This window comes from Theobroma cacao, chromosome 9 (genome assembly GCF_053813885.1).
Source record: "Theobroma cacao isolate CCN51 chromosome 9, ASM5381388v1, whole genome shotgun sequence".
NCBI classification, from domain to species: Eukaryota; Viridiplantae; Streptophyta; class Magnoliopsida; order Malvales; family Malvaceae; genus Theobroma; species Theobroma cacao.
Genome location: NC_142647.1, coordinates 5406829 through 5425237, shown reverse-complemented (window position 1 = coordinate 5425237; position 18409 = coordinate 5406829). Strand labels below are relative to the sequence as shown.

Sequence of the window (18409 nt, the reverse complement as noted above, 5' to 3'; positions counted from 1 at the left end):
GACCTTGTTGACTTCAAACACAGCCTTAGTGAACGTAGAGATTTATTACCAATAACCAACTTTCTGATATAATTCATGTTTTAGAAGTGCTCAAAAAAGTATCTTTCCATTTAATTAAAACGATCTCAAGTTAGCACTCGAGTATTTGATTCATTAATTGATATATGATTTTCTTACTTAATGAGTAGAGTTTGAATCTCTTTGTCTAATTATAAAAAAAAAATCTCTAATTAGGTTGATATCTTTTTCAGTTCATTCATGTGAAAGGTTTTCAATGAAAATTATGACTTCTACTTTAAAATCTTCCCATGTTTTCAGAATTAAGATTCGCCTGGACCCTGAAATGCGGCAAGGTTAGTGGTTCACAATACTTGTCGGTAACCTAATCACCTAGCGAGTGTTGCATTGAATATGAAATTTTTGTTTGCATGTGTATGCTTGCATTTCTTGAGGGACTCTAAAATCAAAGAAGTAATCTGCCACACTCGTTATGAAAATGGGTAGGGACGGGAAATATCGCTAGTGCACATAGAAAAGAAACGCAGGGGCTCAACATCATTGTACTAATTAAGTTGGAATGGAAAAATGGTTCTTTTCTTTGCCAGGAAATTTTTACAAGCCATGAGACCAAAAGGGATCCAAAAACTTTACCTAATCAACCACTACAAGGCAAAATCCTAATGAATAGTACTGAGATACGATATCGACAAATACATTTCGATCCAAGATTGAGAGCACCCAACCACTATCACTTCGACGGGACCGGTGCCACCAGGCCCAAAACCTTCTAGCTCGTAAATTGTGTTCCAACAAACATGGTACGAACTGATCATATTTAACATTAGGAGAGCAATGTTCATACCTTCATGGTGCCAAAGCAGCCGCAATGAAGCAATCCCAAAGTCATATAAGTCGGAAAAATATCAGCATTCAGCGACCTCATAGAATCAGGGTTTTTCTGGAAACAATTGGACAATGTCGGCCAAAACCTAAAATAAACGCAATAACGAGCTTCGGCATAAAATTGAAGCAATCAGAGACAAGTCAAAATAGTAACACGTATTCCAGCTGAAAAGGTCGGTCATTTCATTGGCAATCAACACGACAAGGATCAAGCCCTTAACTTCAACCAGATCCAAACACCATGGCCCGTTAGTACTTTTATTAATTGATGGTCACCACATGTTTCCTTCACTTCCCTTCCAATATTGCAGCCTCTGTTCGCAACTGAAAAGCTTTCTTCCACTTATTAGAAGTTCTAGCAGCCTTAATTCACCGTAACTGATTAGGAGCCCGATAGTGGTGAAGGCGGCATTGGTCTTAGCTGTTCAAATAACAGCAGTAGTCATAGTCCATCAGCAGTAGACTCTGAATTCCGGTAGTGACTTGCAGCCGTTGTAATACAAGCAACTGAGCAGCAATATACTTCAACTGCCGGTATCCCGTTATCCCATAAGCCACATAATTACCACGATTTACCTCTGTAACTCAAGCAGGTCAACAACAACAACAATTGTCCATGTCCTCTGGCAAGGAAGTTTTAAAAACAATAAACGATGGGTTCCACAGTTAAAGGTAGAGTATTTCATCAGTCTAGGTTTAAATAGCAATTAAGATGGAAGCATTGCACTGGTGGTCTTATATATATAGAAGGATGAAAGTTCTTGCTGCATAAGCTGTAGTTGAAACTGAAATTATTCGTGAAGTAGTGTTTGGAGGCAAAAGGTGATTAAATGCAACATACATGCACCATGATTTCACTAGGTGACACCTACAGCTGTAATTACACATGATACTGTCAATCCGGAAGGCCAAAGCATAAAAGCCTGACATTACATCAAGGGTCTCAAACTATACAGCCTCAAAGAAAACGAAGTGATAAGATCACATATTATACTCTGCTTATCCCTAGCTTATCTAATTCTTCTATGTCCTTCTAACTAGATCATCTTGCTTGTGCTATTTCTGAATTTCAAAAATTGGTGTCAGAATTGATTCCCACATCTAACATTGCATCACTTTTTGAGCCTTCTTTTTGGCTTCGAGTTTTTGTCTCAGCATCAGTAGCATTTCTATCTGATTTAGATTCAACTTCTTTAATATGAGGTCTTTCAGTGATATTGTTTCGATGGTTCAAACTTGAGTTGGTTTCTTGATGTAAAATATTGTTTGCTTGACTATCTCTTGACTTGGCCAATGTGAACTCTACAAGATCATTGCTTCCCTGAGGAACACCATTCTCATCATGAAAGCCATGTAATCCGTTTCCAACTTCATTCTGGCCAAAAACAGTCGCATTCTCTGTACTATTCACCTGCTTGTTTATCTCCTTACTTATAAGGTCTTTATCTTCACCATTCTCTCTGCTTGAACCTTTTTCTTCATCTTTGCCTTGCTTAAGAGCATCAATACTTATTTCCTCATCTCTTTGTAGTTCTTTAGTGTGTCTTTCCAAGTCCTTCTCATCTCCTCGCTCGACAAGATTATTAGCACCACTCTTATGTCCTCTTTCATCAGAACTACTTAGCCTTTTCTGGTCCTTCTCATACCTTCCCCCATCAAGGTTGGACACGATTCTCTTTAAACTTTCTAGTCCTTCTTGTGAATTATCTTCACTGAAAACTTTGTTATCCTCGTCTCTCATTTCGATTTCAATATTTTCACTATTAGTTGACAGATGATATTGTCTTTCTGGCTCCATTTTCTTCCCCTCCTCTGCATCAGTCTTGTCACGCCCATGAATGTATTCAATTCGCTTGTCTAAAGATTCATTTTCCCCCTTCTCATCAACACTTCCATCCAACTCATCATCTACACCACCTCTATCTTTCTGCTTTCCTCCTGCTTCAAGAATTACATCTTTTGAGTCAGACATATACATAGTTTTATCACTCAACTCCACATCCCCTTTGCGTCCCAAATTCAAAACACTGTTGCCTTTACTGAACTTGGCTAATAAACTCCTATCATCCTTTGTGTAGTTTGAATTCTTGATTTGGTAAAGCAACCAGATACAAATGGCTGAAATCAACATAAGCAGAAAGCCCTGATTGACATGAAACCCTCTGGGTCTCTGGTTTCGACCAGTGGACTGGAAATACATCACAATCCGCACACTATTGGAAAAATCACAAGCAAAATTAGCAAAGACATCCCAACTACAGATTGGTGTATGACAAAGATACAGAAACTTGCAAACAAAAGAAATCAAAGGCTATGTAGATAATCGTTCTGCACAAATCAGTAACCATTCCTCAATTCCAAATCAATTATATGAAATAAATCAGTACAAATTGGCAATTCAGATTGGTATTCGAATCAGTACTATTTAACTTTCTAAAATATGAGTATTGGTATTCAAATCTCATGTATATAACAGATAAAGACAATTACAGACAGATTTATGTATCCACAGAAAAAATTGCTTTGCAAAGATAAAGCGAAATATTTTTGAAGAATATAGAATTAAAGCCAGAATATCATTCCGTGTCACAAATATTAGCTCAGAGCAATATCCAATTAAAATATAGCTTCCAATCCATGAAAGGAAAAATCCAACAAACTCAGTTCTTTTGTGTTCTTTTCTTTCCCATAGACTGACTATTGATTGCAGTTTTAAATAACGACAAAATCAAGAATTTAAAAATATTGTTTTTATAACGAAATTTAAGCTCAACTAAAAGCCTGAATCACATCAAGGATTCAATAATGAAGGGGGTTTTCGCTTTCTAGGTCCCATTTATAGTAATATTTAAACAATTAAAAGTCACTGTTCAACATTTTCTCAGCTGCCCAAACACGACCTTGAAGAGTTCCTAATTTCAAAGAATGCTATTTACTCCAATCATAAGACTAAACGAAATAAGCATACAAGAGAATCACGAATCTACTCGAAAAATAAGTAACTACCTTTTTCCAAAAGAAAGGGAAAACGCGAGAGGAGAAATGAATTACCTTTCCCAGTAATTTTCTTTTCTTCGATGAATCGAGCTCTTGATTATCTTTTCTTTTTCTTTCTCTTTTTCTTGTTTAGGGAAAACAGCCAGCGGCGGTTTTTTTTTGTCATAATGTCTAAAATACCCCTCCTCCGACCGCCCGATCGTTGCGTTTTAGAAGCGGATGAGTCATGAGTCCATGCAACTTGTTGATCCTAAAAGGGTGATTTAGGAACCTTACAGACTGTCGCCGTCGGCGCTCCTAGAATATTAGTTTGCTCAGCAAGTGACGCAGAATAAAGGGCGGGGTATTTAGCCAATCACTGGTGCCACGTCCTTCTATGAAATTTTTAGATATTTTTATTTCAATGATTATGAAAAAAGTATTCAAATATATGTATATTGATTTCACTAGACTTGATAATTCATATACCGTTGCTTTAACCTTATGGTATATTAATAGTTACATCAATAAATATGAATACGATCTAATAAATTAATAATATTAAAATATTAAATACGTATATAAATATATTTAATAAACATATAAAACGATAAAACATAATTAATACATTTATTAAATGTATAGAGTTAAATTTTATACGACATAATATGATTAATATAATTAAAATTTATATAATTTATAAACTATTTACATGATTGATATGATTAATATAATTAAAACTATTAAATTGAATTGTGTAGAAGTAAAATATGATTGTATTATTCAAATTTAACACAAAAAATTATAAATATAATAACATGTACCAAATATAATAAAATTTAATATCAATAAATCATAATCATCATAAAATTATTAGTATTTATATGAATCAATAAATGAATCTTAATCATATACTAAACATGTCTACACGACACGTGAATACAATTAAATAAATGAATAATAAATGAGTCATAAGTTATACGAGTACACGATAATACGATTAATTAATCGTGTTTTAGATGGGTTAAGTGGGTTTGACACGATTTATTCATATCTTAACCGTATTGACACGATTAATACATGAAATATGATTAACCTAAACTCAAATTTGCTTAAACCTGTATCATGTTTGTATTGTATTACTGTGTCGTATACAAAATTGTCAAATCTAAATTTCACTCCAATAAGAATATAATTTAAAGATTTTCGTTTTGAAGGAATTTCACAGGTAGTTATCTAAATGTTTCTATTAATATTTGAATTATTTTTGCGTTACATTTGTTTTTTTTTTTTGAAAAAGTGAAATCTCAAATTTTTTTTCTATTTTCTCTTCAAATCATATTTTAACAACAGTATATCATACACAATTATTCAATCAGTTAATGCGGTTAATACTAATTACTAAGGTTCAAACTTATGTGTCACAGATTTCAACAAAAAAAACACACAAAAAAATTTAAAAATGTTGACCATGGATTCATAAAAAAAAATGAGCTATCACGCATTGTCTTAATAGATAGATAAATAATAAAGAGATAATACGTAAAAGCTATAAGTTTTCAACGTTGTCCTAATTGAAATATATTTTAGATTTTTTTTATTTTTTGGATAAATATACTTGAGATATTTCATATATATATATTAGTATTTATTTTCATGTAAGTAGTAGCGCTTAAATTTTATTTTTTATGTATTTTTAAATAATATTAATTATATATAAAATAAAAATGTTATAATTAATTATTTATAAATTGAAGACAGTTAATATTGCAATTATATTTATAATTGAAATTTTATAATATTGATTTATAAATTATTCAATATTATTAAAACTAAAAAAATTTATGAAACTCATTCAATATAGTATTTTTATTAACGAATCAGATAAATTTTATTAATATTTATAATAAAATATGTTTTTAATGAAAGTCATTCTATGCATGAGAAATTCTTAATATTAGTAATAAAAATATTTAGAATAATAATTTAAAAATATGATTATTAATAATGTATATATAATGTGTGTAAGTATGTATTTATATTTGTACGATATTATCTGGAGATTTCATGTTGTATATTACTTTAAATAACAACAGTATATGACTGATTTGACACATTGTTAATAGTATGATTAGCCCTGATTAATTTATCATTCATAAGACTCCTAAAGGACAAGTTGAATGTCATATTCATCCCATATATGCAATAAGTTCTTCTCTACATAATTCAACAAGTTTCTCTAAATAAATAGCTGCTGATGATGATAGTAACCCAACGGCAATGTGTATTATATGCCGAAGGACAATTAAAGAGTTGCACTTTTCAACCCCCATTTTTCATTTGATGCGAATTATTAGTGATCGTTGGCTGGAGATTGCCAAGTCGCAATCACTTATTCATTGTGAAATTAATTTTAACGTAATGTGGATGGCTAAGATATTATTGCTATTGCTTGACCCAGAGTTGCGCTTCACATTTTCTCTCTATGTACATGTCCCAAGAAAACAGAAAAGAAATCTATATAATTGATTGTTGAAAATTTGAAACCATATCGACTTTTTCATACCTGTTCTGGTCCATTTTCTTGATGTATCTCTGACTAATTTAACTTTGAAGAGGGAAATCACCTCCAAAGTTTTGACAACTTGAGAAAAAGAAAAGTGAAAGATGAAGAACGATAGCTTCGGATAGGAAGCCTCTGCTTTACAAATGGAGCCTTGATTGCCATCTGCCAAGACCCAAGAAAGCTTTTGGATAAGCTTTTTCAGATTATGAGAAGCTGATCAGATTTATGAGTCAAAAGATCATAACAAGTTAAACAAATCAAAGTCATTATAACATACTTTGCAAGGATCTTTTCTTTTGTTTTATTAGGCTACGTATAATATATATATATATATATATATATATATAGGAGATAACCATGTTTATATATACCTTGCATTATAATTTGACCCCCAAAGCTGTCTATATAGAAGAATTACAGGCTAGCTAGGGTTGCTCTTTATTCAATCCACTGACTGGTTTCATCTTTTATCCATGAAACATGTTTGTTTCCTAATAAATTATAGAAAAGAAATGTACATTTCTTGTCTTTATGGAAATTTAGATTAGATATATATAAAAACTATGATGGAAAAGGAAAAGCTATAGTGTGAAAGAGGATCCAAATCCACTAATAAGTCATCCACAAATTTCTTTCGAAATTCAAAGCAAACCACTAAAAGCCCTTTAGTGATTACTTTTGGAATCCATAAATAGAATCTCAATTATAAGGTTTTGAGGGTTTAATCATGCAGCTATTGCTAGAGATAAGAATGAAGAGAGAGTTGGGTCCCAAGAGCACACACACATCATAAGTAGATCCAGCAATCGATAATAAAGCGACAAATCCGCCATGAAATTGGAAATAATTAAAAGCCTAGTCTTTGGAGGGATTGGCATGGAAAAAAGCTCCCTTAGGGAAGGAAGGCTGTTCGATTATGATAAGAAGGTCATGACCATATTGAAGTTTACTAAGAAAACAAGTTTTGAATCAACAAGAAAGAGAAAATGACAGTGAGAAATACAGCTTTTAAAAGGGGTCGGACCACCAATAATTTAGGACATCAAATATCTTGAAAAAAAATATTATTATTATTATTATGTAAAATGAGTTTTAAATGGTGTTGGATGAAAAATCATCAATGTTAGGTTGGAGGATAGAAATTAGTGGTTATCCCCTTTAGGGGCTCATCATATCATCAGTTCCACACGCTTCTGCTTTCATCTTGAATTTCTCTTAGCTAGCCATTTGCAAAAGTCAGTGCTCCCATCATCAACTTGTCTTTCTTAATTAATTCTCATGCTGTCCTTCAGTCACTTTCAGGCTTCAGCCTCCTGTTTTCCAAGTCTTCTTGAAATGGTCGACGAGTTTGTGCCGTGTGTACTACTTTGTATATATACATTAATTAATCCAAGTTTTGCATGCCTTCATCATCACACCATTTGGAAATTACTTATGAGCTAGCCTTCCGTCCATGGTGTCCTTTGTTTTAATTGGCATGTCGGGTTGCCGGCTCCTGACTAAAAAGGATATGAAATCCTAGTTAACTTTTTCTATTTTTCAATTATTTTTTAAATAATTTATAAGTTCATTTATTTCAATAATAAATATATTTTAAATTTTAGTTGATATTAAACTTAAATATTCGTCTCGATATATTTTGTTCAAAGAAGAAACTCAATTTAATGCCTTTACATAGTACGGATATACTCCTTCAACACCCATCGGCAAAAGCAATTATTTCTGCAAGGCTCAACATAAAGGGCATCAACAGAATAAAAACATAAACTTTGTTCAAAAGCAAACCCTCTCTCATCGTGATTTGTTAAAAGAAGTAATGCTCGATGGATTTGCCTTTTTCTTTGCGTTGGAAACTTTAATTAGAAAAAGGGATTCCACCAATAGTAATGAGGAATGAGCATTCTAAATTTTTTTTGATTAATTATTAATTATTGTTCCCCAAAAACATTTAATTGCATTCCCTTCTACTATTTATTTATTTTAAATATAGGAAGGAGGAAACAGACACAATCCGTCCACAGTTTTTTAGATCCTTGTAATGACCAAGATTCTATTTGAATATTAAATTAAAGCACGGTAATTTGGGTACTTATTAGTTTCATGTAATTCAATCACATGTTCCATGTTCTTTTCGCCCTGATTTATTATTTTCCCATTGGGCTGCTAATTAAAAAGCAAAACCATCAAACCGTCGTGCCTTGTTGTACTGTTCTTCCTCTTGTTGAGCAGGTTCTTATCGCATAAACATTTGGCAGATTTGCACTATAAACACGTGAACATCTCTAATTTAACTCCTTCGTTCTGAAAAACTGACTTCTATACGAAGGAATTGTAGATTATAATCTCACCAATGATTAATGCCGTCATTTTTCTTTTCTGTGAACTTTTAAGCTTAGTTGGGTGGATCAGTTCAAGCAATCATCATGTTTTTGATGGCCATGCTGATTAAAGTTATAGAATAAAGGTAAACCCTTTCTCTCGCAAAAGAATCACAAAAAAAAAAAAATTAAGAAAAGCGTTACGTGAAGCAATTTTATTATACACATTTATTCTTTTAAAATTTGAAACATAATTTTTTTTCCTTTTTTTAAAAAAACCATACATCTTAATTAAGAAGAATATGTGAAGTTCACTTTAGTCTTCGTGTTCAAGTATTTATTTTGGAAACTTCCAAGAAACATGATCAATTTAAATGGAAAGAAGTAGCAATTCAAATAAATGTTATAGTTAATTTAACCCTCCAATTAAGACATTCTCCATTTGCTAAGAATTGGCATCTTGGGATCTCCTCATCAGCTTTGGATTCCTTTTTTCCATGTACAAGTTTTCCAATATGCTTGTTAGGTCCCAGCTGCTTTCATTGTTCAAAGACCATACGAAGAAGGAAAGGTGTAAAAGAAGAAAAGAGAAAGACAAACAAGAACAAAGGAATAAAAATAGCTAAGTACAAAGTAAAAATATTTAAATAATGTTGGATCATATCTAACTCCACAACATAGCCACTCTGGAATATTGTTGGCTTCTGAAAGCATTTAAAATTAAATGCCCACCAATTCCTTTTTGTTGTTAAATTTTTTTTTCCTAGTTTTTGAATCAACATCAATCTCTTGGAACGTACGGGTCAGGTTGGCTGGCACTGTCGGTTTCACCATAATTTCCTGAAGGAGAAGACGAAGTTGCATGTTTGCTCCGATATTGCGTTATTGAATCTTTTGCACGTGACACCCACACATTCAAATTTCCAATTGTACTAAACTAGTATTATTTTTCTTGTAATTATCATTACTCATACTACATCATCTCATAATGGATTCAATTTGGAAAATAAAAAGGAGAAGAATTTTTTGAGAAAGAACAACAAAAAAAACCCATTTCTTAATTGATGAATCAAGGCATGATTAAAAAGGAGAGAAAGAAAGAAATAAAAAGAAATATTTTACATATTTAAATTATTTTATAACTAGGGTTCAACCCAAAATTTTTTTTAAAAAAACATAGACCCTTTTTAATTTTTCATTGGCTCAATTTTTTGCTTGAACTAGGGTTTTTGCATGTGTTGTGTCATTTTAGTGCCATATAAATGCAAGCTTTTGTTTTCATGCAATTATTGCAGCCGTCTCCCAAGCGCTCTTTTTCTGCCCGTTGTTGACGAATATAGAGGGATCCCTCTCACCCCTTCCCTCTCCCTACCTAATTGAACGGCCGAGATGAGGGCGTACAAAGGTTGATATTGGCACCTGCGGCCATAGATTCATCTGGACCTCAACTGGACTGCCACGTGTCCCAAGTAGGTGCAGCTATTCATTTCTGTCAACCTTGTCAGCCTGGCATTTTGGAATGGATCGCCTCTCTCGCCATGAAAATGCTTGGAAGGAACAACCAAATATCCATCATCTAATGCACCTCAACCAAGCCGCGGTCCATTGATTAATTTGCTTAACGTAATAGATTATTGCAACATCCGTGCATAACGATCCTAGCATTAAATATAGGCACATAGTTTTTCCAAAAATTTAAAAACAAATCTCTAATCGTTTTTTTTTTTGAAAAATATAAATATTTGCATATATGAACATGAAAATAGCCTATAAAAGTTGTGTGTGGTATAAAATTAATCGATAAATTCACTTTACATTGCTTTCCAACACAATGGAGAAAACCCCAAAGAGCATAATTCAATTTTTTTTTTGAAAATTCATAATTCAAAATTATCTCATCACAACCGAGTTGAGCACCCCTTCCACAAAGTCTAATCTCCCTGTAATTGTTAATTTTTTTTTGTAATTGTTAATTGTTTTCTCAATAATGATAAATCCTTCTTCATATTAATTGGTAAACAATTTTTCCAAATAACAATATATATATATATATATATATATATATATATCATAAGTTGCACGACATGTCCACCACCCTAAGTTAGAGCAAACTTAATAAAACTTACTTGAAATTATTTTTACTCTCAAATAAATTCACTTCCATATCTTTAATTTATCATAATCAAGTGTCCAAAATAAAGAGTAGAACACGATGGGGACTAAAGTAAACATATGAGAGTAAAAACTATCATTTTCTTATTAAATGTGTTATTGGTCTAATAGATTCATGTTAATACTAGTGAGAAAAATTAAATCTCTTTCCCATTTAACTAGCCTAGACAAAAGCATGCAGATCTACGGTTAAGCCCTAACTATGTGCTATGATTATGAGCTGTTAGAGTTTGAATTTTCACCAAAGTTTGGCTAGCTATAATCTGTCAATGCTGTCACACATTGGTAGCAAGGGGTCCATGGGCTATTTAATATGCTCTTTTGATATGCAAAACGGACGGTCAAGATGAAACTATGAACGGTGAGGATTTAACCCAATCGTGCCGTGATTTAGACTATGAAGCTCACCTTAGCGTCCACGGCGAAGCCCTTTTTCGTGCTTCCAACACACCTAAATATCTTTAATCATTGCACCCTCCGGATATATTTAAGTAATTTGGCTTTATTCCAGGGTTATTCTAGTAATTTCCGGTGCAACTTTTCTAATGCAGAACAGAAAAGAAAAACCCAAAATATATATAAAAAAAACAAATGAAAATTTGCAACCACTATTTCTCTTGCATGGAAATCATAAACCTTCCCTTTTGAAGCGCGTGAAAGATTTATGAAGTGAAGACTTTTCTTCAGCATTATAATTTTTGAAAGCTTTTGTTGTTCTTCTGAAAACGCGCTGTAGTGGAGAGTGGGGATTATTTGCTTGTTTATATTATTAACCTTGATTAATAAATAATTATTTTCCAGCCCTTTATATAGCTCTCTGCATCTCATCTCCCGTTGCGTCCAAAACCAAAGATCCCTTCTTCCCTATTAATGCTCTCTCTCCCTCTCTCTCCCCCTACTCTCTCAAAAATCACCCAAAAATGAAAGAAATATAAAAAAAAGGGAAGAAAAAGAACAAAAAAAAGCTCTCTCTCACTCACCCTACGAAGTACAAAAAGGAAATGGAGGCAGGCCCACCGGTTGTAGCCAAAAAACTATGGAACATTGTACGGATAGTTTTCTTCATGTTAAAGACAGGGATATCAAAGAGCAAAATAATGGTTGATCTCCATTTTATGCTCAAGAAGGGTAAACATAATGCAGGCAAAGCCATAAGCAACCTCGTCTTCCACCACAAAGTCCACGACCATTTGTCTTCCTTGAGTTGCCGCTCCAACGATGCTCATCTCTCCTTCATTTCCCCAAGAGAATACGAGTTTAGCTGCAGCAACAGCCCTGCTTTTTACCCTTTTTATGCCCACAAGCGTAAGCACCACCACCACTATAATTACTACAACAACCGCCACCATTCTGGCAAGTCATCGAATTACCATTACGATGATGTGACGACGGTTGCGGCGGTGCAAAAGGTTCTCGAGATGTTGAACAATGAGGCGGCGGCCGTGGAGGCGTCCCCCATGGTTTTGCCAGGGTTTGGAAGGAGCCCAATGGTGAGGCAACTGCGAGTGACGGACTCGCCTTTCCCGTTGAAGGACGAGGGAGATAGCCAGGTGGATAAGGCGGCTGAGGAGTTCATTAAGAAGTTTTACAAGGACCTTAAGTCACAGAAAAGAATGTCTGCCTTAGAGTCGCCCGCTCATAACACTTGGGGTCGATGATGACAGAAATCTTGTTTGTACACTTCAATTCCATGCTTCCCAGGGGAAGATTATCACACCTTCAAAAGCAAAACCAAGCTAAACCAAAGTCACATGATTTGCATAGAGGACCATAATACTTTAATTTTGCTATCATGTGAGAATTTTTGATCTGACAAAGTTTGGTTAATTGGGTATTACAGGGTAGTTTGCTTTTTCTTCAGATTAAGAAATCTTTTAAGATATTCATATTTGTAACTTTTTGGGTTCGGTGTTTTTACTTTTCTTTTCATTTACCAATGTCAATAATCTTGATACAGAAATAAAAAAGAGAAAAAAATTATATATATATATATATATATATTTAGTGCTATACTAATTATAGTTAATTTCTTTTCCTCTAAAAAATTCATCCCAATGAAGTAAGTTACAAGGTAATTAAAGCGTAGATAGTATAATATATGTTGAGGCATGCAAAAATAGAGAATTTTAATGCATTACTTAAGGTTGGTGAGTGGAGAGCTTTGGATGCATTAGCTTTTTAGGTTTTTTTTTTCTTTAAAATGTTTTTGTATTTGTTGTGTTGCTGTCTTTATGATAGCGATCGTTGTGGCTGTGATTGATTTACGTAGTTACTGATTTGCCATGCATGAGAGTTAAAAATCAATTTTCCTCTTGGGTGTTTCCTAATTAAATATGCTACCTGCCCTAGAATTAATGTACTAAGTAAGTTCTCTACTTTTACTACTAGTAGTATACTATTTTAATTTCTGCCTGCATCAAAATTTTCTCCTGATTCATGTGCGGATCATGTGTCATAGTAGCAATATAACTATGATTATGTAATTAATCGTTGTTATATACTATTTTATTACACTTAGCTAATTTTTTATGGAATATTTTGGAGAAAGGAAGCATGGGGGCGGTCCATCGGTACATGGTTGAACATATGACAAGGCATAGGGAAAAAATTTTCAAATCCAAACTTAGGGTAATAGACAAATTTAATAAAATTTTTAAATAAACAAAAAAAAAAAGGTTATTACTATGGTTGACAATACCTTCTGGAAAAAAAAAAAGAACTTAATTCAATCAAATTTTTTTCTTAAGTTTTAGTAGGGTCAAACAAGTTCGTACACAAGTCAATTTAACAGTCACATTAAGGAAAAAAAAATCTTACTCTCAAATATCTTTCTATTAAAACATTAGTAATTTCATTTTCAGGTGCAGTTGGTTTGAAAACTAATGCGACAAGAAATGTAATTAATGTATAACAATTAATGGTCCAAAAGTTACGGTTGAGATAGATATGTAGCTTTAACTTTGCCCATTTCCTCTCGATTTAGATGGGCACTCCCATCATTGAATTTCTTGTATGCTTTTTCCTGTTGGGCAACCTAACTTTACTCTTTTCCTTTCTCTCCTTGTTTGATATTAATTACCTAAACTCTTTCAAATTTGAACCAACCATAATTTCTTATGATCTTCTACTTCTACTATCACTTAGAATTTAATTAGTTGAGCTCCGTATGCTGACATACCATAACTTTAATTCAACTCAACATATATCTAGATCCTCATATATCTAATTAACTTCAACTATTAAGTAAAAGAATCTTATTAACTTAGTTTTTAAGGATGAAATTTTGTTGTTGGTATCTTATCCAAAAGGATTACTATCTAAAATTATGTAAAATTCATATAAATTAATAATTTATTCATTCGAGGTGTCCACATTCCACAACCCTCTTGGCATATATATTCAGTCAAGAGATCATAGACAAGTCATTTTTGCATACTTACAACTTAACACAAAAAACAACATGTGTGTCTATATAAATCTGGAAGCAAAGACAGTAGTAAGAACGTTTGGGAGTTAACAGGAACAAGACATTGACGGTGCAAGAAAAATAACTATGACAAATAGTGGGTAAGAATTATTATGGTTCCCTAAATGATTGAAGTTGAGTCTCTCTCCAGCACTTAAGAGGGTTTCTTTTTCTCCCTCTCAAAGCAATAAACCACGCGACCATGCCTTTATTATATATATATATATATATATATATATAATATTAAAATTTTGCATGTAACATAACATCGCGACCCCGAAAGCCAGACACATACCGTCACTGATATTTTTGTGGCCGTCAGTTTTTTCTTTTTTCATTATTCTCACACGTAAATTGCAAACAGGCGCCCTGCTCCTGTTTGATTTTGACTCCTGGCACTTTTACATCCATCATTCAAGCTTTCAGGTCATTTTCACTTTTAGGTTGACAGGTTTTAGTTAATCCACCGTAGGAAAGTTAGAATCTTTGTCACTGTGACACTGTTAAATTCCTTGACTATAATTCTCTGCTACTCATTTGTTGATGGCCACGTATTCATATTCAGATAATCACGATTTTAACCGGATAATAATCGTTGCTTGGGAACGCTTTTTAACCGAAATTTTTGCTTTAGCTTTAATCTTGTAGTGTTGTCTCCTCGAGATACCGAGGTTTATGGCAAAGCAGATTCATTAAATTAATATATGTGGATAAGAACTCAGGAACAAAAAAGGGTAAACAAGACAAAGAGCTGAGCCAGGACTTAGGAGGGGTCTGAGAGTGGGCCTTTGTGTTGTTGATTGTTAGTGACTTATCGGAGCATGGGTTGAGATTGGGCTCTCTTTTTCCTTAAAAGCGGTTGCTGAGTGGAGCCGATGCAAAAGCTGTATTCAGTTGGGGTTCTCCATCGAAAAAGTAGTACGAGACTTCTTGCTTTGTTAGGTAAAGGGTCTCTGTGTTCCGTAAAGGCTAGGTGCATACAAGAGTTAGGGTTTTATTTTTGGACGTTTTCGATTTCAGGTTTTTTGCGGCTTTTGACGCAATTGACTAATTTAGGAGACAGATATGGTGATAAAAAAAAAGATTGAAATTAATTAAGGTTTCATTTTACCTTTTTGCTATTTATTTTTTATTCATATTTAATATTTGATTAAATGTCCAAATAATTTTTGAATTTTATCAAAAAAATCAATTTAACCCCTATTCTTTTATTACATTCAAATAAACCCCTAAATTTTTATTTTAAGTTAAATAAGCTCATATTGTTAATTGTTGACTAACTTCTATTAATTAATGATATTGTCAACAATTTTTTAAGTCATGGTATCTATCATATGGTATGTTGAAGTGACATCTTGATGATATAAAAGCTATCGTAGACTTTAAATTGGGTTTTTTGCTTTTTAAATGTTCAAAAATTATTGATTAGATATCTAAAATAAAAAATTAAATAAAAACATAATTATTTCAAACTAATTACCATCTTCTTAATTAAAGCCATCATTCCTAATAAAAAAAACTTAATCCAATTTTTCCAATTTAATTGAAACCATTGTTGCTTGACTAAAAGTTGATGGAAAGCAGGAGAATACCCATAAATGATTTTGGGAAGAAGAAAAGTAAAGGTAAGATACATAACTTTTATAATATTGAAACTAGTAAAGACACACAATGTTGTTCTACAATAAAAGAAAGTCAAATCTTTATCTTATCTTCCTTATAATTTGTAACAAAAAACTAATGCTCTTCTCTTTCCTAAAATTTGTAAAAGAAAGTTAAATCTTTCGCTTCTCTTCCTTATAATTTATAAGGAAAATCTAATGCTCTTTTCTTCCTTAAAATCTGTAAGGTAAATTTAATGATATTGAATTTTATTTACTAACAATAATAAATTCTCTCTCCACATCTTTCACATATTTTGAAAATCCAAGACTACAAAAAAAAAAAAAACGATTTTAGAAAAGGAATAGAAATTTGTAGATAAGTAGAAGATATTTTAACTACAAGGTATGTTGAGTTTAGAAAATGTTGAAGAAAGTGAAATTTTTTTTGTTAAGAATGATGATTTCAATGGTAATCAGATAAAAAGCAAATATAATTAGTTTGAAGCAATTAGTTTTTTTTTTAAAAAATTTTTTGTTTCAAATCCTTAACTAATAATTTTTGGACATTTGGATAGAAAAAAAGAAAAAATCTAATTCTTAATCAACAATTTTTTATACACATCATTTATCACATGGTATTGACATCATGAAGATGACACATCAATATGTCACATGAAAAATGACAAGATATAGACTAACTTCAATCAACAGTTAATGTGACGAGCTATTTAATTTAAAATAAAAATTTAAGAGTTTATTTGAAGGTAATAAAAGGATAAGTATTAAATTAATTTTTTAATATAATTTGAGGGTTTATTTATGTATTTTGTTTTCTTTTTTTAATTCACTTTTTATAAAAAAAATAAAAAAAATTAAATGTAAAAACACCAACCAAACTAAGTCTTAAGTAATTAAGACAGTAACATAGGACTGGGCAATGTGTAAGGTCTAGTCCAACAAGCAAAGATCCATCCCAACCCTGTCCAGACACCAGACAGACCGAGGTTGGATTGGATGAATGTACTGTTTATTACCTTAGTTTTTGTCAACACCCTACCTAAATTCCTTGCGAAGTATGGTTTCAGAGTTCAGACTAGGATGTCGAGTCATCATCAAAAAATTGTCTCCCGTGAAAAATTATCTTCTTTCCAGATAAATAAATAAATAACTAGTATATGTTGCATTCAACTCAACCAGATTCAACCTAGTGTCAATCACAGCTAAGAATTACCCAGAGGAAAAAACAAAAAGAAATATACTGGGAACCAGTACATCTATTTTTATTATTTAAATATTAGGTAATGATACAAAAGAATATTCAGCAAAATATGTTTAATTTTTGATAAACCAAATTAAAAAATGAAATAATAAAATTACATTTATTCAAAAATAGATGGTAAATTTGATTTATCGTATCAAATTAATTAATAAATTTTGACCGTATCCATTATTTAAATTTTAAAAAATAATGAATTTGGAGCTTCAAATCAAGGGCCTTAGTAAATGGGTCACTAAGAAGACAACAAAATTAGAGAACAACATTCTAGATGGGCTGAAGCCTGTCCTTTTGAAAACTATGGCGCCAAACCTTAAGCTTGCTCACTCACATAAGGACGATGTACCACCTTCGAAGCACTCTTTCTATACATAAAATGGAAGCATTTGATCTTAAGTAGCCTGATGACTAGAATTTCATCTTAATCTATCTAATAAGCATTTGATGAGCCTAAGTTTTTCCAAAAAGAAAAAAAAAAAAACACTACAATAGGAAAATTAAAATGACTACCATTGTTGTCCAACAAATTTCACAAGTATTCATATAAGAAAAATAAGTATATGAAAAATACTAAAATAAACTTTTTGACCTGTTATTTGAAGTTAGAACATAGAATTAAGATTGATAGATGATCAATGATACGTGTTACTCTTTTTGCTTATTGGTCAAAGCTTGAATTTAATCTTTTTATTATCTTAATTTGACAGTTTTAATAATTCTATTTTAATTTAATCTCTGAATTTTTATTAAAAGATGATTTACAAACAATTAATAACAATGTTAAAATTTTGTTTAATGTAGTATTTTGATGATAACTTGATATGTTAAGGTAGATTAAATTTTTGATTACTTAGTGCTTTTGAGCCTAAAAAACATCATATTTATTTCAATTGGATAATAAATAATATATTTTTTATAATTTTAAAAATAATTTTTTATTTTTTTATAAATGTGGGTTACATGATAAAAAAATTCAAGTCAAACAAAAAAGTTAGGTGGTTTAAATTAATTGTAAAATCTTAATAATGTTATCAATTATATTTAAATTGATTTTTAATAAAAATATTAAAAATAAACTCATTAAAATATTCGAATAAAAAGACTAAACCACATAATTGAGTTTGAGAT

General features: G+C 31.8%; 2 protein-coding genes across 3 annotated transcripts; one reads left to right on the top strand and one right to left on the bottom strand.

The window, feature by feature from the left end:
* Positions 1-1610: 1610 nt before the first annotated feature.
* LOC18588526 (uncharacterized) lies at positions 1611-4236 on the bottom strand. Of its 2 annotated transcripts, none has more exons than XM_007012994.3 (2): positions 3955-4236; positions 1611-3116 (listed from the first exon to the last, which is right to left on the bottom strand). In XM_007012994.3, the coding sequence occupies exon 2, from the start codon at positions 3101-3103 to the stop codon at positions 1973-1975; it is 1131 nt and encodes a 376-aa protein (XP_007013056.3). In that variant the 5' UTR covers positions 3104-3116; positions 3955-4236; the 3' UTR covers positions 1611-1972. The 2 variants fall into 2 exon arrangements, with proteins under 2 accessions (XP_007013056.3, XP_088666431.1); XM_088810305.1 differs by having other exon boundaries at positions 3910-3956.
* A 7394-nt stretch (positions 4237-11630) lies between these two features.
* LOC18588525 (uncharacterized) lies at positions 11631-12921 on the top strand. Its single transcript, XM_007012993.3, has one exon. It carries the CDS (start codon positions 11937-11939, stop codon positions 12591-12593), a length of 657 nt encoding a protein of 218 aa, XP_007013055.1. The 5' UTR covers positions 11631-11936; the 3' UTR covers positions 12594-12921.
* Positions 12922-18409: the final 5488 nt, after the last annotated feature.